Source organism: Haemaphysalis longicornis, unplaced genomic scaffold (assembly GCF_048455015.1).
Source record: "Haemaphysalis longicornis isolate Haplotype H1 unplaced genomic scaffold, Haemaphysalis longicornis Haplotype H1 scaffold_3, whole genome shotgun sequence".
NCBI lineage: Eukaryota > Metazoa > Arthropoda > Arachnida > Ixodida > Ixodidae > Haemaphysalis > Haemaphysalis longicornis.
The window spans coordinates 183,921,958-183,946,809 of NW_027526335.1; the positions used below are offsets into that span (position 1 = coordinate 183,921,958).

The following is a 24,852-nucleotide window of genomic DNA, read 5'->3' on the forward strand; positions in this document are numbered from 1 at the left end:
TTACTGAGGCAGGTAAGAACTCAGTTGAGCCGATTTCGTAGAGCTTTTTTTTTTGTCTGCTCCGGCCTTTTCTGATGAAAGACATCGAACACCAACAATGTTTGGCATTGCTTTGATGTGGTCTTTGTTGGTAGTTTGGTGTTGCGGTGTGCTAGTTCCTGAATCAGCAAGCTGAATCCACCAGTTTAGCACGCGGTTGTATTTGTTGCGGTTCTCTCGTGACCGTCCCTTCAAATCTTTTGCTTCCAAAGCTGGCAGTCCGCCAGTCTCATGGAAATATCTCTTTTCTAAGGGCTTGAAAAGTGGCGTTACCAATTCTTTGTACTTTTTTTTGCATGGGATGGACCTGCATTATTTCTAAGCCTAATGGATTGCCAAAAAGATAAAATGAGACTCTGGGCACCTGTGCTTATTCTTGCTGTGTGGACATGATGGGAGGCATCAGGAAGCCTTTGATGGCAGGAAAAAATATGCACGTTGTGTTCGGTAGGGGTGGTACTTAAAGTTGTGCTCGCGGTAAGCCAACGCCTGTTTTGGTGCAACTTCTGCACCACACCCAACGCAGAAATCGGTGTAATCGAAAGGCCAGTGGTAGTGGGGGCATTAACAACAACTGGAGGTGAGTCCATAAAATGCCAAAGAGAGCGTAACATGAAGGGATACATCACACTCGTTGTTTACGGAGGCCAGTTACTGATAGTGTGTGGTTGGACACACATTTCAGCACGGAGAACAAATGGCAAGGACGCAATCGGCAAACAACAAAGGTCATGGCAGTGGAAGGTTCTGTTTTTTTTTTTTCCTTGGCTGTTTGGAGGGTACTGTGTAAAAAAAAAAACAGAAAAAAAAGGGCCTCGGTTTCTTACGAACGCAGTCTGTATCACTTGATCAACAAGTATCCCCCTTTTGATCCTGGCAGGTCCAGTGCTTTGGCTGTGTGGCCAAGATGTTCTGCAGTTATGCAGAATTCTGCTTCACCAAAAAGTAGAAATAGGGCGAAAGTCTGCAGAGCAACACATCATATGACTGCACCTGTCCAGCTGTAGTAGCTCTTTATTGCTGAGAGTTGATGCACACAACTTGTGGCCAGAGGGGAGAGTGTTTTCTTAGATTACGACAGCTTTGGCCCCAACCATGTAACGAGTCCACACTAGCCGATCTGAGGCATGCTGGGAGCTCGGAACATAAAGGTGGGCAATGGTGGTAGTAGTAGCTGTTGGAATAGTTTTACTGAAAAGTAAAGCTCAGGCTTATTATGATTGATGTACATCTGTGAGAAAGAGACAGGTTGAGCTGTTAACCGTGCTCAAATAAACTGCAGAAAAATGTTGTTGTTAGTGATGACATGATGTGCCTCCTTCCTACCTGATGGTTTGTATTAGAACTGTCAATTCAAGAGGAACGTGTTTACCCCCTCTCTGCTTTCAGCTTGATTGCTCGGGGTAATGTCTCGTCCAGGTGGTGGTGGCTTGTTCGAGCATGTGTTTTCTGATCTTGCCGCCCTTGTCACTGTTGATGGGTACCATGAAATGGAGCGTCCAGCTACTACAGGGCTGTCAAAAGAATATGAAATGCATTCGACAGTGACGGTAGGCTGCAACTGCTGAGCAGTCGAAGGAGTTAGATGCTAACGCATTCCTAATAATCTTGCACTGGGTCTTTATTTAATTTTCCCTTCTTTTTATGTGCAAGGATGTATGTTTCTTTGCGTTTGTTGCTGTCGCAAGCGACATGCAACCACTCTGAATTGGCGAGATTGAGAGATTTCTGGGGTCACAAGTGGTTGACGCAGTGGCAGAAGCTGTCAGGAAAGCTAACACTGCGGCCGGCATGCACTGTCGAAGTGGTTCTCACGCAGAGGGGACATGTGGGTGTAAGCGTCCTGAACACCTTCCGCGCTGTCGCTGTCTGCGGCATATTGGCGGAAAGCTTGCTGCCTGTGTTGAGAGCAGGCATATCCCATAATGCGATACATCTGTGTTTGGTATGGCAAGGTTCAACTGTAAGCACTACATTGATGTGCAGCTAGCAAAGTTGTCTCGGGAGTTGATTACTTGAAGTGAGCTGCGCCGAACTTTATGCACTCCATGTTGTGGCAGAAGGGGCATCTATGTAACGAATTCATGGAGTTAACAAAGTTTTTCAATTCCCCATTGCCAGCCCCATTGAAACCCATGTGTTGGCGATCTCTATGTAATGAAGGCGTTACAATAGTTAACTATGATGTAACAAATTCACTACGCTGATGATCCTTTTTTTTTACACTTTTTCTGAAAAATCAGCTGGAGAAATGCGCTAATTTAGCGATCTTCGCCCGCACTGCAAACTACCGTGCATTTCCAGTGCAAATGCGGTTTCGGGTAGGTGTTAAGCCTGCCTGTCGGCCTGCAGTCGCGAGTCTCCACTGCTGTCTCTGGTGTCAGTTTGTCAGTGATGAGTTCTGCTGCCTTTTCAAGACAAGCTCGTAATTTTAAATGCCGTCTCCACTGGTGAGAAAGAAGACCATTGCCGACCAGTACAGTATCCCAGCTAGCACACTGGGAACAATTTTGAGTGTGGCAAAGAGTACCAAGTTTGTGAAAAGGCGCCCTTTCGGCATAAGTTTATTTGATCCTTGAAACGAGTTAGGGCACCGAAAAACAGGTACCAGTGATACTTAAGTTACGTTTGTTAATACGGAGGTAAGCGAACTTGCTTTTTTGGAGGGCCTCGTAGTTTGCGGCCCTCCAAAGAAGTGAAAGTTCACGGGAAAACAGCAGGCACAAATCGCAGTTTTTCACTGTCGTTACGGAGCGAGTTCACCGTCACTGATGTCGAGCATTTTGGTTTGGCTTCATTCACGCGAGCCTTAGCTCAAAACCCGCTTGTTTGCGTCTCCCCCTTTTCGTCTTTTCATCCAGTTTTTGCGCTGTTAGCCGTCGTGGAGCAGTACCAACTAGTCCAGCTTACAACACTCCTGATGTAGGGAAAAATTGCAAATTTTTGTCGCCTTTGTTATATCCAGGTTTAACTGTACCCGTTTAAATTTTAACCCGTAAGGGACATTGGGGCGAAAGCAAGCCAGCAGCTTGCCTCGACGTCTTTTCCCTCCCTGACAACGTTGTGTGTCCTTGTCCTCCCCCTCTCCACCTGCCCCCTGTGGCAGTCTGCGTTGCCAGCTGATGGTGCCACCGAGGTGGACGGTGCCCCACCAGCGGCTCAGCGGGGGCTCCGGCCCACCCCCCCGTGGGACGCTCCCGCAGCGGGGGCCCACCCATCATCTGCCCACCCTGCCTGGCTCCTGGTCCTTGGCTTGGCTGCCGTACTCCTACTGCTCTTTGCTGGACTCTGTCCCGTGAGTGCACTCGCCACACTGGAAATGAGTTCCTCACCATTTTAACGAGACTGCTGTGTGGACCGTAGAGTTTCGTACTTGTATGTACTAGAGGAGTGGGATGGAGTGCATTTGGCAGGCATTCTCAGATAATGGATGGCAGCCTACCGTTGTCCCCGAAGAGGAAAGTGTATGACAGCTGCATCTTACCGGTACTCACCTACGGGGCAGAAACTTGGGGCTCACTAAGAGGGTTCAACTTAAATTGAGAACGACTCAGCGGGCAATGGAGCGGAAAATGATAGGTGTAACATTAAGAGACAAGAAGAGAGCGGAGTGGGTCGGGGAACAAACGCGTGTTAAGGACATGTTAGTAGAAATTAAGAAGAAGAAATGGACGTGGGCAGGGCTTGTAATGCGAAGTCAAGATAACCCCGTCGGTCATTAAGGGTAACAGAGTGAATCCCTAGAGAAGGCAAGCGTTGCAGGGGGCGGCAGAAAGTTAGATGGGCAGATGAGATCAACGAGTTCGCGGGGATAAATTGGTCGCAGTTAGCACAGGACTGGGGTAGTTGTAGATCTATGGGAGAGTCATTTGCCCTGCAGTGGGCATAGACAGGCTGATCATGATGATAATGATGAACATGTTGATGTACTAGAGGGGAGTCTGTTGCTGTAGTCACATGCCATCACGGAAGCCACCATTACAACTGGAAGCATTCCTTCATTACTCGGCCTCATTTGCAGCATGCCTTCTTGTGGCCCCTGTGACAGAAGCAACAAAAGGGGAAAGAGTTTTTTTTTCTTGTTCAGGTTGCACGAAGTCTTTAAAAACTCCTGACAAAGAATATCTTTGTTCACTACACTTTTATATTAAATAAATAACTAGCATTTTTTTAAAGAATGACAATTGCAGTTTCTGCACCCACAAAATAAAAATAGTATGTTTCTTCATGGTACACAATCGCATGCTAGTTGGAGTGAAATTTGCCTTTACATTAGCGGCAGATTTCTTTTGGTATATATTGGTATGAAACTGCGGGGGGGGAGGGGTACAGCTCAAGGAGGTAGCGTTGGAACTCTGCGTTGATCCAGGCTGCTCTGCTGTGTGCCTTAGAAACAAAACGAAGACCACGTTTACGAGCATCGCAATCACTTAAAGAGGGCTGGCTGTCTTTGGAACTGCCAATTTTTTTTGGGTGCAACTTGGGAGTATCTGTAGCTGAGCTGTTTGTGGCCTAGTTTCACAGCATCAGCTGTTGGGCATGGGCTTGCTGCATTCGGGATGTATGCTTTCCAGGGGTTGAGCTGTGGCATGTCAAAATTTATGTACCCCCCAGTGCAGGTAAATACGCAATTATGGGAGAGCGTAAACTCGCAGGAAGGGATTGGTTGCAGCATGGCAAAACAGCTGAGCAAATAACTAATGTAAATCAACCATCAACAGTTGTCAGTTACAGTACAGTCAGAACTCATTCTAACGAAGCCCGATCTTACGAATTTCCCGATTTAATGAACAAATTCGGATTCTTCCGCAGGTGCCTATACGGTTTAATGCTTTTATTAAAAGAATTTGAACTAACGAAATAGATTCAGTACCATTCCAGATTTAACAGAGTATTTCGAGAAACATACATTTAGAAAAGTAATTTTGAATGTTTTTTGTCAAAACGCCAAAATTATTATTGCAAGATGTCAAAAAAAAAAAAAAAAAAGAAAGATTTTGGGGCTTGTCGCGAAAGACTTGAGGATGCGTTTAACGCACTTGCAAGCTACAAAAAGTGTGTCTGCCCAACGCTAGCTAAGTGCGCACAGATGAAAATCAAAGGCTTTTTTTTTGCGAGGGAATAAATGCATTTACCCCTAGTATTTTATTACTATTTTGACGGCGGACTTCTAGCGCATTCCTAACCCTTTCAGTCGCCGTGCCTCCATATGGAGACGCGACTTCTTTGTCGTTTTCCTCATGAAAACTAAAAGAGTTCATGCTGCAGAGCGGTGCGGCTGATGTTCGAAACCTACGGAAGTGAAAGGTAGCACCATGTGATGTGGAATGGCGGAACCGCACTCGTAAACATCATTTCAAAATGGACATGCCACCAAGTTTTGTGCGAGCTCCAGTGTGTTGCCGTCCTAAGTTCTCTTTTACTGCGGCGTAAATCATTTATAAAGGCTAAAAAGACCTCTTTCATGCACAGAAATTATTATTTCACCTCCTTGTTTGTAAACTGCCTCAGGATATTTATTATTTTTTATAGGGAAAAGCAAGATTGTGTAATGGTGTCTTCATATGAGGACACGACACCATTTGCGTCATGAGTATTCTAGAGAGACTGAACTTTTTTTTCTTACCTCTGGACACATGACACTGCTGAACCTCCAAGTATGGAATTTTTCTGCAGTGAATATAATAATGCGTGACTGAAAGGGCTAAATTGCCGGCAAGCAAATGCCGCGGCGGTTTCAATTACGATGTCATGTTAGTTGCCAAGATGCGCCTTTAGACATTGAATTTATGGAATCAAGTGCTTGTAAATTGACAGTCTCAATTTTACGAAATAATTTGCAGTTCCTGGTGAGTTTGTTAGATCGGGTTTTAACTGTGTGCCAACTTCAAAAATAACTTACTAATGCTGAAGTTTACAGCACCCAAATGCCGTGGTTGCACTTGAAATCGTTTTTAGTCTGCAGGGATTTTGTTTTATTTCCCTTCGAAACCGTGGCAAGCATCTGTCGTTTTGCGTGTGTGGTCGTTGGAGTTTTGAAAAGTAGTCCTGCAAGCAGTCCCTTGGTAGGAAATGTGCAGACGTCTAAAGGGGGCCGCTTTGGGAGGGGGGGCTCGCTAAAAGGACTACTACATACTCGGCTATTACGGCAGTTTGGGAAGCTGCTTATGGGCCCACATGCTAACAAAATGCTATTGTTTGGCCTCCTGCCATTGTCTGGGGCAAGATCGATGTCACCTGTAGCCTCTGTTGTGGCTGGCTGGCATGAATAATTGAGCTCCAAAGATTGCGAGAGCCACCGCGGAACAATATGAACGTTAAAAACAGAGGCGGGTAGTGTAGTTAGTGTAGGAGCTTGTGTAGTTACCGGTATGTATCACCAGGTCATCATAGCCCACTTTGTTTGTCGTCACGCCTAGTTAGAGGAAACACTGGGACCAGAAGGAGACCTTTTGTATGCCTCATGTATAATTAATTAGGCGGGGGCGTGGGGAAACTGGCCTTGGGGTACGTTTTGTCGTTTTATTCTACCCCTGTGCACTTGCGGTTTTTCCTGTTCGGTATATTTTACCATGCTGAGCACAGATGTGCAAACAGCTGTTTGCTGTACGGCGTAAGCTTGAACCTTGTGCATCGCGTTGTGCCATTTCCTTCTGCCAAAAGTTTTTAAAAACGCATGCCCTTGAAAGGCTGTCGTAATGCACTGCATGACTATGCGCTGTGCTGAAGAAGTGTTACTGCAGCAGTAATTTTACTTTGGCATTACAAAAGCTTGGGCAATATCAAATGCCAGGGTGAAGGAATACAGACACGCTGGCGATATAAAGTGCACAGTATGTAGTACTAGCGAGTGTAAATGTCGCGGTGTCATTGCGGTTTTATCGCACTGGGAAATTCGCAAGCTCTCAGATGCAGCAGGAGCTGTGTGAACATGACCAGCGCATGTAATGATGTAGGAAAAAACATGGGCAAAGAAAATGTCACCCGGGAAACTTCAGTGCGTGGCAGCTCGGTAAAAACTTAAGTTAAAACTCTAATTATTTGCACATACCTTCTTTAGGGCTTGTAGATTGCAAATGAAGGTGACCCAGAACCCTGATGTCTTTAATTATTGGTTCTGAAGGTGACTGTGCAAAGGGGGTTTTTGTGCGCATCCTTTTAGAAGTTTTGCGGTACTGTAATCTCAAGAGAAACAAGAAAGTGTCCATTTTGAGGGCAGTTCAATTGTGTTCTGCACCCACTGAAAATGGGCGGGGGACAAGGAGACCCTGGTCACCTTGCTGGCGTGGCGTGTTGGTTTGCCTCATTTGGGAGTAATCGGTTGGGAGGGGGCGCTTTTGGTGCATTGAGGGCATTGTGTAACGCGTGAAGCTGTTATGTGCGACACTGCGGCAAGGCTCAGACGTACCAGGGACAGGAGGCATACGTATTCAGGATTTTTTCAGGCCCCTGAGAAGTAGCAGTGTCAGGGACCATTCTTTGCTTGGAAGAACAAAAAATAAACAGACGCAACAGTTGCACGTCCACTGCCTGGTAGTATTTTCCGTAGCATTCCCGAGCGCATTGGGGACCTGTTCGGAGATGGGCCAACAAAATGCACCTCTTGCCGAGTTTGAGCTCTTCTTTTTAAGTGCACAGCACTTTAGGGGCTCGCCTTGTCGTTGTAGCTCGCTCGCTAGACCACGGCGTTCCATCGTAGCGGCTGTCGTCAAGGCGTAACCCAGAGGCTTTGAAAGCCACGTCATAAGCGTTCGAAACTCGTGAGCCGCTGGCGCTTGTCATACATCTCCCCATTGTTTAGTGGAAACAAAACTGCGGGTACATTTGAGCCGAAATATACGTAACTAACCGGCAGCGCTGGCATCTGTTTAGTTACGAACGCTCATTGGGTTGGTTTTTACGATATAGGTGGGGAAAAAGTGGCAGTGCAACGCCGGCATGTGCGGGAGGAAAAGCAAGCACAAAAAGAACAGAACTCCCGCTTGTGCAGTTTCAGGCAGGGGTCGTGTGAGCACTGTGAAGGTGGGAAATTTGGATTGCATTGGGTGGTAGCAGTGAGTGGATAATGGTGTCACAGCCCATTATGGCGAATCACTGCTCTGCACTTCCGACAGCTTTCACATTGAGCTTTAATTTTATGTAGACAGATGGCTGAGAGTCCTTTTTTTACCTCCGTCACCCGCAGCTCCTGTGGTGGTTGCAACGTGGGGTGCACACCAAGTCACCGGGGCTCTTCTTCCAACCGCTGGAGCCCCTGCCCTCACACTGCTCCCCTGCCCTGCCGCCCGAGCGCGTCATCTGCCAGCCGCTGCCCGAGCCAAATGTCGCTGCTGTCGCCGAGCCACCGGCTCTCGAGCAGACGGCTCACAGCGTTGAGCAGCCGAAAGTCGCCGTCGAGCCGACCAGGCCCACCGTCGAGCAGGCGGCACCGATCGCCATCAATGGCTCCCTGCTCCGCATGGGTGTGCTGGCTCCGACACCAAGCGCAGGTCTCGCTGATGAGTTCTGCAGCAGCGCGCTGCCGCTGTGTCCGGTAGTGGAAGCTTCTTCCAGTGCCCCCACAGCCAGCGTGACCCCGCTGTGGAGCAGCTCGCTGTCGGAGACGGACTCGGACCAGGGGTTCAGCCCCACGCGGAGCCCGCTCCGGCGGAAGACCCGAGGCCTGCTGGAGAGGCGAGTGCTTTCTCAACACAGAACATTCTGTGTGCACATACCTTCGTTTGGGTGATGTATGTCTTACAAGTTACATGTGCTTTATGTCTATGTGCTTTACACCAACTTGGGTTTCCTTCTAGAAGTGTGTTCCTCTAGTCTTTCATGCACAACCCACTAGAACTTGGATTGTTCATCTCCCGGTTGCGTGGTGACCCGCATTTTACAACAGGCCACCGCGACCCCACAAAATCTTCGTAGAAGCAACAACCACACGACACGAGTATGGGTGGTCTGTTTCCTTCATACGAAACTGCAAATGCCCGTGGTTGTCGAGAGCAACCAGCAAGGCTGTGTTTCCCTCCTTGCACGCTGCTGCACGGCCTCTGCCATTGTTTGCCTCTTGGCCACCTTTCACGCTGTCTTCTTAACTCTTTCATCCCATGGCTGTCTCGTAAAATAGCTCCACTACTCATTTCTGTTGCACCTTTGCTGGGTGCTTGTGTCATTAATCATTAACCCTTTGCATTTAGGAACTGTTACCCAATTTTTGGCCGGTCTGGTCCACAGCTATTTTGCCAGTTTCTGACGCCGCTAAGAAAAACGCGAACTGTGCTTGAAAAAGCTCACAGGATATTTATTTTTTTCTCTTGCATTCTGCTCGCAACTTCTTTACCAATATTTGAGCCGCGTGTGAAACCGCTCGAAGTATTCTCCTGGGTGCAGGCCAGAGTTGTTACGGCGGGTTTTGCAGAAAAACAGTTTCCCTCCTGCCTCCTTTTGTTTTTCTGTCGCTACAAACAGCACAGTCTTGGTTGCTTCGGCCTGGGAGCTTGAAGCCAAAATGGCTTGTCCCATCTAGCCTTTACTTGCACTACAGTGGCTAGAATAGGAAAGTGTGATTACCGGCATGCAGCGCCTATGAGACGCTTTGAAGCTGCCGATAGGGATCCGTGAGGGAGCGCACGCAATCGTTTACACGTCGCCTGGTGAGGCGCGCGCAGATTGTCTGCTATGCGATTGCTGCTTTGACCAGAGAGAAGCACCGCTTGTTTCCTGTGCCATAGCAGGATTAACTGCCGCCAAAGCAGAGCCACAATTTTGTGCCGGGCCGCTCTACGGTGTACAAGTCCTGCAAAAAGAAACTGTCGTTGTTTGGCGTTCCGAAGAACGCGCGTCTATATTGGCGCAGTGGCGACGAGCAATACCACGTATTGAGAAGCGGCTCAAGGAAAACACCGCTATGTGCGAGCTACACTTCGACGTCAGGTAAATCTCCCGGCACATTGAACATACCGTGAACGGAGAAGTTGTCTCAATCTACAGGGGCAGGCCTCGGTTGCCCCCGGAAGCTGTGCCCACGCAATTTCCCAATCTTCCGAAGTACCAGCCGAAACAGCTTCCCCGAGCAGGAAGTGTCAAGCAAGAAGCGCACCCGCGGCCCCACCCAGCAATAAAAACGCTAAGGATGGTGACTCCTCTGTGAGTGCAGAGTTTGAAGAACCCCATGCTCCTTTTCTGTGAAGAACTTGACCTTCGGAAACATGGGGGAAACAACACGCTGGTCGAGTGTTTCGCCCTTCACAGTGGCTTACAGCGTGTGTCTCATTGCGCAGGATAAAGCCAAAGCCCGTACACGTACCCTTCCAGACATTGGAAGCATTTACGAAACAACTGACATACTGAAAAAGTCTGCCACTCTCCCCGTCCATGGTTATCAAATTCCTTTTGGTCCTCTAACTGCACTTTAGTTACACGAAGTCATTGAAAAAGGAGAAGGCATGCCTTGTCGTGAAATGAAGAAGCGCTTAAAGCTCAATTGCCTCACGTAACAGCAAAATCGAAGGTCGAAAACACTTTTCCGAAGACAATTCGAGAAAAAATGCTTGAATTTGTTCACACACAAAAAAAGAACTAGCAGCGAAAGGCAAGGCCCATTGAGCAAAGAAAGTTGATGGCTTCGAGACATTGTAATTTTAAATGAATCATGAGAAATTCATCAAAAGTGAGCAGTTTTTGTCTGTCTGTAATGAGCACGTCGAAAATAAAATTCCTATTTACCAGTTACCAGTCCACAATTATCTGATTTGCGTTTCATAAGTGTCCGAGCCAGCCGGCTATATTCGGCTGTCAAAGCGCGTCCAGTCGGTTGTAAACTTCGATTGTAGTAGTTCTTAAAAAAACGACATTCATTGCATCTCAATTTGCGCGAGCACGTTGAAAAGCTTTCAAAGAGGCTTTCTCGATGTGATGTTGCGCGCGAATACATTGTACCGTATTTACTCGCATAATCCTCGCACTTTTTTTTCGGAAAAGTCAATGCCGCCTCTACCGAACGGAGAGGCGGCGGGGGAGGGCGCGCGTTGGAGAGCGCGTGCACCATGCGGGTTTCGCGAGCAGGCAACTTTCGCCGCTGCAAAGTTGGGGGTGCGAGGATTATGCGAGGAACCAAAAAATTCAAGTTTTGGTGGTTCACATTAGGGGTGCGAGAATTATGCGGGGAAAAAAAAAAAATTCCGGTGCACAGTGTTGCCAATTTGCCTTATGCCATTCCCGCTAAATGTAGCGGTCGTTTTTTGTATAAGCTCAGTGTTGCCAACAGCAGCTATTTCTTTTTATTTTATTATTTACAACGTAAACAGTCTCCCGTCGATCAGCGATCATGAAATTGCCGCCTTTGCTTTCTGGCGTGCGCTCTATCTCGTCGTCGTATGTGCGTGCCCTACTCCAGTAACGCACGTTGAAGTCGGTGACGCCGAAGTGCCTGCCTGCGGCACGGTTGCCGTGTTCGATCGCGTACTCTTTCGCTTTCAATTTGAAAGCGGCAGTGTAGCTGGCGTTCCTCCCCATGGCGAAGCGGCACCAAGCACAAAACAATTAGATCAAAAAGTTCTCAAAACGGCAGCGAGCTATCCACCACTGACGCGAGTGACTCACTGACTGCTGCCGCTCAACGGCGGGACCACGACAGCGACACGACGACACGACAGCGGGCTGCGCGAACACCGTCTAGTTGCGCGCACGCGAAACATGCGCGAAACGGGCTCAAGGACAGTGTGAGTAGCGTGTTAGGGCGCCTGTTAGGGAGTAGCCATGCAGGTTGTTAGGGCACCTGGATGGCCTTGGATACACAGCGCTCTCCGCCGAACGGAGAGGCGGCGGGGGAGGGCGCGCGTTGGAGAGCGCGTGCACCATGCGGGTTTCGCGAGCAGGCAACTTTCGCCGCTGCAAAGTTGGGGGTGCGAGGATTATGCCAGGAACCAAAAAATTCAAGTTTTGGTGGTTCACATTAGGGGTGCGAGGATTACGCGAGTGCGAGGATTACGCGAGTAAATACGGTACTCCATATTCCGCCCCCGTCGCAACGGACGTGTAAGCGTGTGACAGCGCCACCTGGAATTTCCTCCAAAAGCGGCACGCGGGAGGGGGCACGGTCATCACACTTTCCTATGCTAGCCACTGTACTTGCACTCCATGCGTGCGGATGGGCCCCACTTTCTGGCTCGAGCCCTCAGATCACCCACCAGCTGTTGGATGAGGTTGCGGCAGCACTGCGAATTTCCCTGCTCTTTCTCGCCATGATTCTGCAGCTGTGTGCGCCTCCACATAAAGCTATTGCCAATGGAAGCGTCTAGATACCAGGAAAAATGCTTTCGCCACTATTTCGTTGTCTTTTGATCAAATGCATAGCTCACAGAGTAGTGATCCGCACGGTGCTGTCTGATTGATTGATTGTAGGGTTTAACCCGCCGACGCAACGCAGGAGATGAGGCGCGCCGTAGTGGAGGGCTCCGGATTAATTTTGACTACCTGGGGATCTTTAACGTGCGCCGAAATCTCGTACACACAAGCGTTTTTGCTTTTCGCCTCCCTCAGAAAAGTGACCGCCGCGGCCGGGAAGCGAACCTGCGACCTCGTGCTCAGCAGCGCAACGCCTTAGCGGTGCTGTCTTCATTGCCGTCGTGGTCTTTGTCACTCACTTCTGTTGAATCATTGTCATCGCTGACTGATGGAGTTGCGCAGTTGTCTTCATCACTGAAGTCATCATCGCTTTCGCTAAGTGCACCACTCCACCACTGTAGAAAGCGCGTGATAAGAAAGCGGCCGTGCTTCTCAGCGAACAGCGCGCACGTGAAAACGCCCCGGAATCCAGAAAGCCCGTGCTCAACATTGTGCTCCACCCTAGTGCAAAAAGAAGAAAACTGACAAAGTTCACTTATCCCTCAAGGATGGCGCATCATGTATACAAGGAATGCGGGCACATCGCAGTGACAAAAACCGCAAAATTCAACCTTGAACACCCATGTCGGGCATCGCCCAACAACGGACCGCTGCGGCTGTTTTTGTGTTGTCGGACAGGGCCTGACAACAGACCGAAAACGGTTACTAATTTCTTTTCATTCTAGCTTTCTTTGCCACTTCACCGTGTTGTTCGTTGCTGGTTCCCCTTCTGCTACTGATCAATTCACCTTTGTTGCCTTCTCCTCCTGCATTTCTTTTTTGTTTACTTCACTTATCTCCTGGTCTTTCCCACCAGAACCTGCCTGCGCTTTGGTTTTCTTTATTTCTGGCTTTCTGCACCGCACACTGTTGCAGAAACAAACTCTGCTGATGCCTTCACTGATAAGATTTTGCAGCCTCCACCAGCCACATTTTCCCTGCACGCCTGCCTTTTTCAACCGCGTCGCCGCACCCCCCCCCACGTGACATGCCAAAAGAACTTTGCACTATGGAGAACTTTGCAGCCACTGGAATTGTACAGTTGAACCTCGTTATAAGAGACATGGATGTAAGAGACAAATGGGTATTACAGACACTATTCACCCACATGGTTGGCAGCCCTATCTTTCCCATTGGGTTGACCTCTTTTATAACATACATCGGTTGTAGAAGACAGTTGGTTATAAGGGACAAGTCATCCTTGAACTTTAGTCAATAATCTCGCTTGTAACAGACATTTCAACTTCAGATGCAGTGCCACCAGTCACTAATTACAGTTGCCTCCATTGTGGAAACACAGGTGGACGACAGACGCCTGCAGTCGCTATTTATTATAACATCAGCAAACACACAGTGGTTCAGGCAGCTATGAGATGACGATGAGAAGCCCTGCCAATGGAAATGCAACTTACAGAAGTGGTTGAAGCTTACTGCCATCCATTGGAGCGCGACCTCCCACTTGCGTAGCTCCCTATTAGGAAGCATAGCGGATGAGTCCTGCAAGTGTGATGAATAGCCAGAGGACGCAGCAGAAAAAGCTGTGCTCTGGCTATTCATCAGGCTTGTGAACTTGACATCTACGATTCGTCATCTTCTGCAGACAGTGAAAGGAGAGAAAGCTTGTAGAATCTGTTGTAAAAAACAGCGTAAATACAATCATGAAGCAAACAGAGATTCAGAACTATTTCATAAATTCTGGGCGCGGAACATAAATTAGAATGAACTTCTTGCAACATGCTTTTGAGCTTATTTTAGTTGTGCGATGCCCACATTGAACTAGCAGTTGATCAGTTAGTGAAAGCATGGTTTCTATAAGAGACATCTCGTATAAGAGATTAAAAGTGCTCCCTGATACGTAAGAGATTAAAAGTTCTCCCTGATACGTGTCTTTTATGAAGGGGCTCAACTGTATATGAAGTTGGAAATTTGTAATTGTGAAACACACATGTGCTGTGAACTCCATGTTCAGAGCTGCTGTGTAACACAAGTAGTGGAGCTCAAGTGGCTGGAATTCAACGCTTGCTTCTTGGGTCATTGCAGGCGCGGGTCCAACGCCTCCCTAACACTGGATCTCAACAAGGCATCTCAGAATGGCCGTGTCAGCCCCAACGGTGCCAAGGACAGGTGAGCGAGGGGTGTAGCATGTCAACTCTGTGCTTTTTCATTGTTTTGATTGAGTAGTGCCACCTTTTTGTGTGAACCAATGCAGGGGGTGTGAGTGTTTCATGGAGATGCTCTGTTGGTTGGATGCGTCTGGGGTGTATCCCTGGCAGTGCTTTTGGCTATGGCTCACCACAGTGGAGTGCCTTGCTGTCTGTTCTGTCTTGGAGCAACCCCGGTTGGCACTAAGATGAAATATGTAGTTCACGCGTTCTAGAATCTAGGGCTTGTGCCAAGAATTGGCGCTACTTCCCCTGTAGGCAAAAACCAGTTTTTATACAGTTGTGAACTAAGCTGGTGGATGTTGTCACCGCTCTTGCCATTTGAACAGTATAGGGCATAGTACGTGACCTTTGTGTAACGTTTGGGTGCCCAAGAGAGGTGACTTGCGCGAGAGGATTTCTCAAAGACGTAAGCCGTGCCTGTTGTGGTGGCCCCCCAGGTGCCTGGACCCGTACCTGCGGCGAGCCAGCCGGCGCCTGAGCCGTGCCCAGCTCAGGGCCTGCCTCTCCAACGTCACTGCCCTGCACTCCGAGTTCTGGGTAGGTGGTCTCTACGGGGAGAAAAAGTGTCGACCACCCCTCCCCACCTTCCCTCCCCCTGCCTTCTCCCCCTAAGCTGTTTTCCAGAAAGCATACTTGGATTTATTGTGGTGAGTCCAAGTGCACAATTTCTTTAGTGGGTCCTTGCACCCAGTAGTTTGCGAGCAACCCCATTTAACGCTGTTGCCAAGCTAGGCAATAAAAGGAGGACCAGTGTTTTTGTGTGCATGCAGCAGTGTCGTGGTCTGGGACGTTTACCTTTCCTGCCTAATGTCAGACTGGTCCGTTTGTTATCGGTCGTGTGGCACCCTATTTGCAATAGGAGAAGAGGCCCAGCGACAAGCAGCTGCTCTCTAGCAACTCGAAATTGGCATTTAGGCAATTTCGTGTTTCGATTTGCTGATTAACTGAGGTGCACACATCTTGGCGTTGTGTTATCGCCACTGACACGACCACACCCATCTTATCTCTTGTTCTTTCTTCTCTCTTACAGCCATTTTTTGTGTCTAAATCAGTGAATTAAGGTAGGCAATGTGCAGCTCTGCAAACTTTTTTCGAAATCATATACCGTGCATCGACACTGTCAAGGTTAGCACATCAAGGCCATCAGTGTGTCGTCTAGAAGGGCGATGTATCCCACAGTGCTTTCAACTACAGGGAGTTTTGTGTCCAGTATGCATGTGCCTGTCGATTGTTGGGCTCAGGGGTGCTTTTTTTTTTTTTTACCCCGCTCTTGTTTACCCACTGCAAAGTGCCATCAGGTGCTGGTGGTCAATCATAAGGTACAGCCTTGGAAAAAAAAAAAAAAGAAAATTTTATTTGGAGAGTCACCTTTGCATCGCTCCTCACTCCTTTCTCTCCTTTTGTTGAAGCCACTTAAAGGGGCCTTGAAGACAAAAGCCAAGTTTGGTTTGTTAGGAAGACTACTTTGTCCCGATAACAATGATGGCAATTTTATCGCAAACTTCGAACAAATAATGCAGATATGAATGAAAACACGTGAACCAGTGCCGACTCCCCAGCCACATTCCGGCAACTTTTCTATGACGTCACGGAATCTTGTTTGTGCAATCGGAGGCCGCTGACCAAAGTGAGCGCTAATACACGTGACTTTATGATTGTAGGACCCTGGTGCAAGTTAGTTGGTGCAAGTTAAAAAGAAAAAGAAAAGAAACATTGTGAACGAAACAGGACCGTGGGATCTGGCGGGTCGTAGAACGATTTTTTTTTTTTTTTTTTTCATGAGGATGATTGTAGTGGGGCCCCTAGTTTTGTTTGATCGCATCATTTGAATGCTAACGTGCAGTTAATAACACGTTGAAAACTGTGTTTTTATTGCTGGCCTGTATGACGTCACTCCTGCCCATAATAGGTTACTGGTGTGCGAAATTTGAAAGTTCTTCGATATTTCTTGCTTTTTATTTTTGTATAAAAAAACGTCTTTCATGGCTGGCATGGAGCTGGGTGAGATGCTGAAACCTAGTTCTTTAAAATTAAACAAAGTTGTATTTTGTCTGCATGGCCCCTTCTGCATGGCTCAGGAGTGCAGAAGAGTACACGACGTGTTGTTTATTTCAGATCAGTTTCTTGTTGTTGTTGTTGTTGGCTCTCTCTCTCTCTCTCTCTCTCTCTCTCTCTCTCTGTGTGCGCGCGCACTGAATTGAGCACAGGGATGGCTTGTCAGTGTGGCCTTTTCGTGTGGTGCAGGACATCCCCATGAACCACCCCGAGCGGGCAGAAATCGCCGGCTGTGGAGCGAAGAACCGCTACCGGAGCATCTTGCCAAGTGAGTGTTCTTTGGGGGAATGTGTGAGGGTTAGCTGTACAACAGCAATCTTGTTTGGCATTTTAGGGTGTCAAGGGGCATGGGGGCTCATTCGTATGGATGATCTTCGTTGCTTGTATACAGGGGTTGGGAGGGAGGCCTCTAATGCTAGTGTGAATCAACAGCGATTTCATTCGTGGACTTCTTTTCTGGGTTATCTGGAGGGTCGTCAATGAGCACATGTCACAGTAGGCTCTGGTTGAGGTGGTTTGCGCGCTGCTGTCCAAATCCGCCTGAAACCTCGGCCTGCCGTACATTCTGCTGTTGCTTCAGGGATGGAAGCGTTGCTGCCACTAGCTGAGGAAAATGTCTCGGGCTTGTTTCTTTCGTGATGTGCATTGGAGGATGATGCCGCAGTGGTTCCACTGGTCAGCGTGTGTCCTGTCTCCCACCTTTTCTTAGTCCATTGTCCTTGCACTGTTTGTTTGCATTACCGTATTTTTGCGCTTATAACCCGCCCCTGCATATAATCTGCACCCCCACTTTCAGGCCACCGGAAAAGAAAAATAATCCTCGCTTATTCCCTGCACATTTGATACAGGAAAGGCTGCACCAAAGCTGCTGCTCAAGTAACACATCACATACTATGTAGACATAACAAGCGCACATTTAGCAAGTAGAATACACTGACTGCAATGCGAAAGTCACAATTCACTAATAAAATTAAGTTGTTAGAGCGCTCTCGTCCTTGTTGTTATCTTCCTTGTCCTTGTATGTTTTGCGCAATCGCTGCCATGGAAGGCTTAGTCAGTGTTACTGAGTAGAGTAACTTCAGGGCACAACGCGCATTGCCGTGAAGCTGCACTAAAGGAAAAACCCCACGCATTATCCGCACCATTACTTCGCCACTGAAATTTTCGCATTTTTGGTGCGGGTTATGCGCACGAAAATGTGGTATGTTCCAGTGGTTGTTTCCCTCCCTCTTAATGCACAAGATTCACTTTGAGCTCACCGAGTCAGGAGTGCATCCTGTCTTTGTTTTTGGGCTCACGTGGTGTGCAAGCTGTTGGAACAAAGGAATAGGCATTGCCCGCCGCGATGGCTCAGTGGCCAAGCATTGTGCTGCTGAGCCCAAGGACATGAGTGTGATGTCGACCGTGGTGGCTGTTTTTCAGATTGAGGGAAAAAAAAAATGAAAACGCTTGCGTGTAGAGGTTTTAATGCACGTTAGAAGATCCCCAGGAGGTCTAAATTAATCTGAGGCCCTCCACTGTGGCATGCGTCATAGTGCAAGTGTAGGTTTGGCATGTAAAACATCCCAAATTTGACATTTCTTTAGGTGCAGAGCACCTTGTCGTCGTAGCTTGCTTGCTGGACTCAAGTAGAAACCCACAGCATACCGTCGAAGCGGAGTCCCGTCGTAGCAGCATCCTACAGCAGCTTCGAAAGCCAAGCGGTTTATATAATCATAAGCGTTTGAAACTCATGAACCGCTGGCGCTTGTCCTACATCTCCCCGTTGTTTAGCGCAAAGAAAACTGCAGGTACATTTGAGGCAACATATATGAATTAACTGGCAGCACTTGCGTTCATTTAGTTCGGAACAGTCGTTGGGTTGGTTTTTGCGATAGTAAGCGAAAAAAAGTGCCAGTGCAACGCCGGCACATGCGGGAGGAAAAGTGAGCACAAAAAGAACAGAGCTCCCGCTGGTGCAGTTTTAGGCAGGGGGCGCGCGAGCACTGCAAAGGCGGGAAATTTGATTCGCATTAAGTGGCAGCAGTGAGTGGATAACGACGCTACAGCTCATTATGGCGAATCACTGCTCTGCACTTCCAACAGCTTTCACATTGAGTGGAACGGCTTTAATTTTTTTGTCACTCACCATGCCTGTCTGTGCGGTGCAGATGAGCACAGCCGGGTGCGGCTGCTGCGGGGCTCGGCGGCCGCAGAGGAGGAGTACATCAACGCCAACTACCTGTGCGGCTATGGGGGCGCCCCCCGGGCCTACATCGCCACCCAGGGGCCCCTGGCGCACACGGTGGCCGACTTCTGGGCCATGGTGTGGCAGGAGCGGGCACCCGTCATCGTCATGATCACCAACCTCGTCGAGGACGCCAAGGTGGGGAGAAGGCTGCGCTCCGAGAAGACTACGTTTCGCTGCTTCGGTGGGCCTAGCTCCAGCTCAGTTGTTTTAGCTACTGTGGAATTCAGCACGGACCTTCATAGGCCATATTACGGGAAGCGGCGTAGCTTGAAAGACTCGTTGCAATGTTAGAAAACATGGCTAGTTATTGCCGTGTTTGACAGCAAGGTTGCATCCTCAGGAAGGAGATGATTGCCACATCGAATGCTGCGGTGCGCACTGCTGCATCACTTCTGCTTGTTGAGGCGTCATGTAATTCTAGAAGTGATTACGATTGAATGTGAGGGAGTGACATTTGGTGTTAAAAGGGTGCTGGTGACGAAGCGTAGTATGATTACTCAAAGTGGGAAACATGCGCTGTGGAGGTAGAGTTGGGGTCAAGGAAACGATACATTGCCTCGATTATTACGCAACGATCGGCCTTGCGCCTCACAGATTCATGGAAACTGGTCTTCTGGGCTAGCAGTGAACAATGCTCGCAGCATGAGGAAGACGCCTTGGCATTCCAGCGTTTTCCATTTTGATATTGTTCGGGGACGTTTGCAATGTGGATTAAAAATAGTTCCAATAAAGAGGCCAACCACGCACAGTGCTGTGCTGCTTGTACACAAAAGTAGAATGGGACTTCAGACAAGCACATACATGGCTTTGGCATGTGTGATGCTGACGACGCAGTGGCTCCTAGCAGCATCCTAAGCCTTTGCTTAGCTGCCATCGCTGCGCTTGCTCAACTTGTGCAGTGCTTCGAATGTTGGGCGTCAAGAGTGCGTGTTGTGATCGGGGTCTGTTTCCCCTGTTCCCCTGTGCAGGTGAAGTGTGAGCGGTACCTGCCGGAGGTGCAGGGCACGTACGGGTCCTTCCAGGTGGAGGTGGTGCGCACCACCCTCAGGGACGGCTACACGCTCCGCGAACTGGTTGTGCAGGTACTGCTCTCGCTGGGTCCACTCTACTCAATCGATCAATCGGTCAATTTATTAATATGTGAAAATTACAAATGGGGGTGTGGGGTCTGAGGGTCGGAGACTGCAGCGGGGCCTCCTAAAGTGGGGGTTTCACATTTACGGAAGACAGAGAGCAATGACAAGGAAAGTGCCTGGCTAGTTGCTGGGTGGCTGTGCACGTTGCCACATGAAATGTTTTATCAGTCTGACCGACCAGGTGCTTTTTTTTTTTGTTTGTTTGTTTGTTTCTTTTTCCTTTTCTCTTCTCCCTCCGCCTGGCGCCCTCCCCGTCTTCGCGTGTTGACCTCCTTTCTCACCCATCAGCCAGTCGGCTTCACATTTTGGGACCATAAAATCTGGTGTGGCCCGCCCAAGGGTAAAAGAAAAAAAGTGCTAGTGTTGCTTAGGGAGAAACGGAGTTCAGTAAGATGGAGGTGAGTTGTCTCACTCTGCTACCTTTGGGGGGCAGGTCCAAAATCGCATAGCGGTTGCAGGCAACTTCAGGAGCTCCACAAGTCTGGGGTGCGCGTTAAATGGATTTGACCTCGAGCACACTGGTCTCAACCACCGCAGCTGGCTGAGCTGCTAAGGCAGCAGTGGGACAGAAAGGACAGAAGAGGAAGAGCGGGAGGCGAAGGCTGAGATAGGAACCATGTAGGCAGGGCTGTGGGGACTGGGAAGATCTGTGCAAGCAGTAATTTTCATCCGTGATAGTTTTGGTAATGCATCACGTGGATGGTGACAGCGAGGGAGGCTGAAGCCACGTGAGAAAATTTGATTTCAGGCACCTATTTTTGCCACCTTGTCTGCTGCTTCTCCCATCTTTCACATGGATCACTTTGTCCTTTAGAGCAGTATTTCGTCTCTCAGTGCCATCAGGATTGCAAAACGTTTTCCATTGTTGCTCATCCGCCTTAGACTGAACAGAGATCCAAGTAGAAGGCAGTGTTTTCCCCTCCGGTGTCCACTAAGTGTGTCGCCGTGGTTACTGACAGGAGCAAAAGCGGAACGCGTTGCACGCAGTTGTTGTGCAGCGAGGTGTGCTTGTGATGTTTTGCCCGTGCCGTGTGTATATGAGGGAGAGAGTGAGCCTTGTGTGTGTGTGTGCGCGTGCCCGTGTGCAGAAGCAGGGGGAGGAGCGCAGCCGGCGGCAGGTGCAGCACCTGTGGTACACGGCCTGGCCCGACCACCGGGCGCCCGAGTGCCCGCAGCAGCTGCTCTCGCTGGCCCTGGAGGCCGAGCGCCTGAGGGGCAGGGGCCCTCGTGCGGGGCCCATAGTCGTCCACTGCAGGTGGGGGTCATATCCCAATTGGGGTCGGGTGGGTGGTGGCCCACCTGTGACGGGCGATGTTGCTTTGCTCAGCTAAGAGAGGGTGTGAGCAGTGTGTAGGCAACACGACCTGCCTGTCAGCAACGGGCAGGAGGGTTGCAAGGCGATGTCCGTGAATTTCACCGGGCGCTGAATTCCGAGTGGTGCTCATTTCGGAAGTGTCCATTTAGCGTCCACTTCAGTTGTGACGTAGTTGCACTTGCGGAGCCTCCGGCCACTGGTGTGTGCATGAACCGGCACACTCCGCCTTGCTAGTGCTGCCTCCTCCCGTCCGAGTGGTCTGCCTTCGGGCAGGCAGGGCTCGCTCAAAATGGACACTCTTTAAACGGACAATAAATTGGACGCGGCTGAAAATTCTGCCTTGGGTGCGCACGGCCACAAATGGCAAGCACTCGGAGCGGTCGTATCTGGGGCCGCGACTTTTAACGGCTCGTACTGAATGCAGGTGGCATACATAGGTACTGGGACACCTGCTCCTAGTGCAAGCTGTGTCAGCTTCTCTGGATGTGAATAGGCGCATGCAACAACTTGTGTTGTCACACCCTTGTTGTGGCAAATTGTGGCACAGTGCCACTTCTCCGGGATAGTGAACCAGCACACTCTTGCAGCCGTGTGTTGAGCCACGCGGCGGCAACATTGAATTTATTTCTATTTCTCATTTTAGACACTTTTCCGCGTGCAAAAGTATTCTTGCAGCTTGATTTCGGTACGGCCGGTCTCAATATAACTCCGATAGAACCTCAAAAAGAGAGAGAGAGAGTTCTGCCTTCCACATTGTAATCAGAATTTCTTTTTGCCGATACTCTGGCCTCTCACCACTGACAACTGCACTGCCACATCTGCATGATGTCGCATTTTAACAGTTGTCTGTGCCGTCATACCTCAATGTAATGAACTCCAGTGTAGTGAGACCCTTAATCAGTGATGGAAGTGCTGCTCTAATTGCTCCAAACAGCTCCAAGACGAAACTTCTGCTCCATGCTGCTCCAAATGGTCGTTTTAAGGGATTTTCGCTCCAAACGTGCACCGAAGGGGCATTTCGAAAATGTGTGGTAGCACTTCTAACTCTCTGGTGCAAAACCGAAACTGAAAATAAACTTGTTTCTAGTGTCACCTTTATTTAAACATCCAAGTCAAACTCGCTTGTAAACTGAGTTTGCTGCGATGTGTCTGCACATCTGTAGACATGGCCTTTATCTGTGATTGTCCATGGCTTTTTTTATGGCTTTACGGCCACCCTGGGGCATTGCCATGTTTGTCACAAAGAACATATGAACGGTTCTTTGTGACGTGTACTAGTGTTGAGGAGCCATGAAGAGAAAATACAACTTCGTGTAATTTGAAAGAACTGGGATTCAGTATCTCACTCAGCTCCATTACAGCCACAAAAGATGTTTTTAACAAAAAAAAAGCAAGAAATATTTGAAAACTTAAGAATATTGTGTCAGTGTGACTTGTTATGAGCAAGATTGACGTCATACGGGCCAACAATAAAACATAATTTTCAGTGCGTTAACTGCATGTTAGCATTCAAGTGATGCAATCAAATGGAACTAGAGGCCCCATTACAGACGTCAAGTCATGTGTCGTTGCGACAGGTGAGTTAGGCGGCCGCCAATCGCATAAACAAGGTTCCATGACGTCATAGAAAAGTTGCGGGAAATTGGCTAGAGGGTCGTGACTCCTTCACACGTTTTCTTTAATATCTCCGTTATTTGTTAGAAGATTGTGATGATATTGGTATCATTGTTATTGGGACTAAGCAGTGTTTCTAATGAACCCAACTTGTATTTTGTCTTCATCGCTTCTTTAACATTGTAGAGTTAGTATTATTCGGCTTTATATTTTTCAAGACGTTTTTCTGCAATCATTTTCTATTACATGGTGCATCGGTCCAACTCCAACGTTGTTGTGGTGTACCCGAACTACATATACAGGCAAACCCGGAAGTTAAAATGTTCAATTTTTTTAAAGCGTGACGTAAGGATGACTGTGGTTTTGTGGCTTTTGCTCTAATTGTGTTTACCCTGTTTTAGTTTTTGGCTGCAAGTGGAAATGTACGCTTTAAAACTAGGACAGTTTAGTGATGTACCTCAAGTATTTTTATCCGAAAGTTGAAGGCAACAAAGATCTTGTTCTGATTTTTGAAATGATGCGCCTACTGCATTTGATCATTCGTTTTACATGCAGTATGGTGCGTAATAAATATTGGAAACTTCAACGGTTTTTTTGTGAATTATATCCACCCTTATAACTGTATTGAAGCGTATTTTGGCATCTGCTCCGAAGTGGCTTATGGTTGCTCCAAACTGGAATCTTGCCTGCTCCAACAGCTGCTCCGAGAAGTAAAATGCCACTTCCAAGTTCCAACACTGCTTAATGTGACAAAACGCATAAAATATTCAAACTTCAAGTGTCTGCGCACTTGTATGCTTAACGTCTGTGTAACGAAGTTCCATTTGTGGAAATTTCCATGTGACGAGGCTTGACGGACAATCCGGCACGAATTTTTGGTTCTCAGGAAAGTTTTCAGGAGGTATGTTCTCCGAGACAGGCTTTCGAGTGGGGAAATGGGCTACGCTAGGGCCGTGGGAAGGGAGTCAATATAGCAGGCCTTCAAGGTGCAGAAGGTGTTGTGGCAAGAGGTCGGTGATTGTAGTGGCCACTAGAGGACATTGCTGTCGCCACCACCTCTGCTTTTTTTGTGCTGTCTACTTATTTGTAGGCTGAACTGGAAGCTCACATTTCACATGTCCTGGTCAGCCCACGCTTCCTGGTTGAGGTAGCCTGGTGACTTATTTCTGGTCGTACATTAGTGCTGTAGCACTGTGAGCTCCCTGGAGGTGGTGTTACTGGGCCGCTTACATGAGATTTCTGGCACGCAACTGCGTTCTGTGTAGATTCTGATCTTGGAAGAGTTGAACCTTGGGCTGTTCGTTACATAACTTTGACGGAAAGCAACGGCAGCACTACAGAGGGGATGGGACGAACAAAGCAAGTAGACAAGCAAAGCGCAAGTGTTTGTCTACTTGCTAACTTCTAATCTTGGAGCCGTTCTGAATGGTGCCAAGGGCAGCTAATTCCGTCTTGCCCCTCGTGTTTGTGAAGAGTGGCAAGAACAGTGGGGTCACGACCCTTTCTAATGCAGAGTGGCAGGAGGAACACGTTAATGACCTCGCTCGTAACCTGGTGCACGTCTGGAAATGTGCACGTTGCGAGTGTTACCCGAGTAGTCCAGTAAATGCCTCCAGGACTAAGCAAGTGCTTCTGTAGATAGTTGCCGACTTTCTGGTGAGGGCTGTTATTTTGAGGGCAGAGCTGGCACCTGTGGACGTGAAAGGGGAAGCTATGTCGTTTCTCCCCAGTGATGAGCGTGCAGCGTTGTTGTTGTTGTTGCAGCGCGGGCATCGGTCGCACGGGCTGCTTTGTGGCCAGTAGCATTGGCATCCGGCAGCTACGCGAGGAGAACAGCGTCGATGTGCTGGCCATCGTGTGTGCCCTCCGCAGGGACAGGTGAGTCCCATCTCCCACATTGTTATCGCCTTCTTACCTGCTAGTGGT

The 24,852-nt window shown here is 48.6% G+C and overlaps 1 protein-coding gene across 3 annotated transcripts in view; it reads left to right on the plus strand.

The window, feature by feature from the left end:
* Positions 1 to 24,852, plus strand: part of LOC144175872 (tyrosine-protein phosphatase non-receptor type 7-like) — a 55,585-nt gene that overhangs the window by 20,339 nt on the left and 10,394 nt on the right. Inside the window, exons 3-11 of one of the 3 annotated variants that reach the window (XM_077704902.1) lie at positions 3,146 to 3,334; positions 8,225 to 8,712; positions 14,452 to 14,535; positions 15,014 to 15,113; positions 16,821 to 16,899; positions 18,782 to 18,996; positions 19,830 to 19,943; positions 21,086 to 21,252; positions 24,691 to 24,804. In XM_077704902.1, coding sequence (XP_077561028.1) covers positions 3,146 to 3,334; positions 8,225 to 8,712; positions 14,452 to 14,535; positions 15,014 to 15,113; positions 16,821 to 16,899; positions 18,782 to 18,996; positions 19,830 to 19,943; positions 21,086 to 21,252; positions 24,691 to 24,804 — 1,550 coding nt within the window. The remainder of the gene's footprint in view (positions 1 to 3,145; positions 3,335 to 8,224; positions 8,713 to 14,451; positions 14,536 to 15,013; positions 15,114 to 16,820; positions 16,900 to 18,781; positions 18,997 to 19,829; positions 19,944 to 21,085; positions 21,253 to 24,690; positions 24,805 to 24,852) is intronic. The other 2 variants (XM_077704903.1, XM_077704904.1) reach the window with 2 other exon arrangements.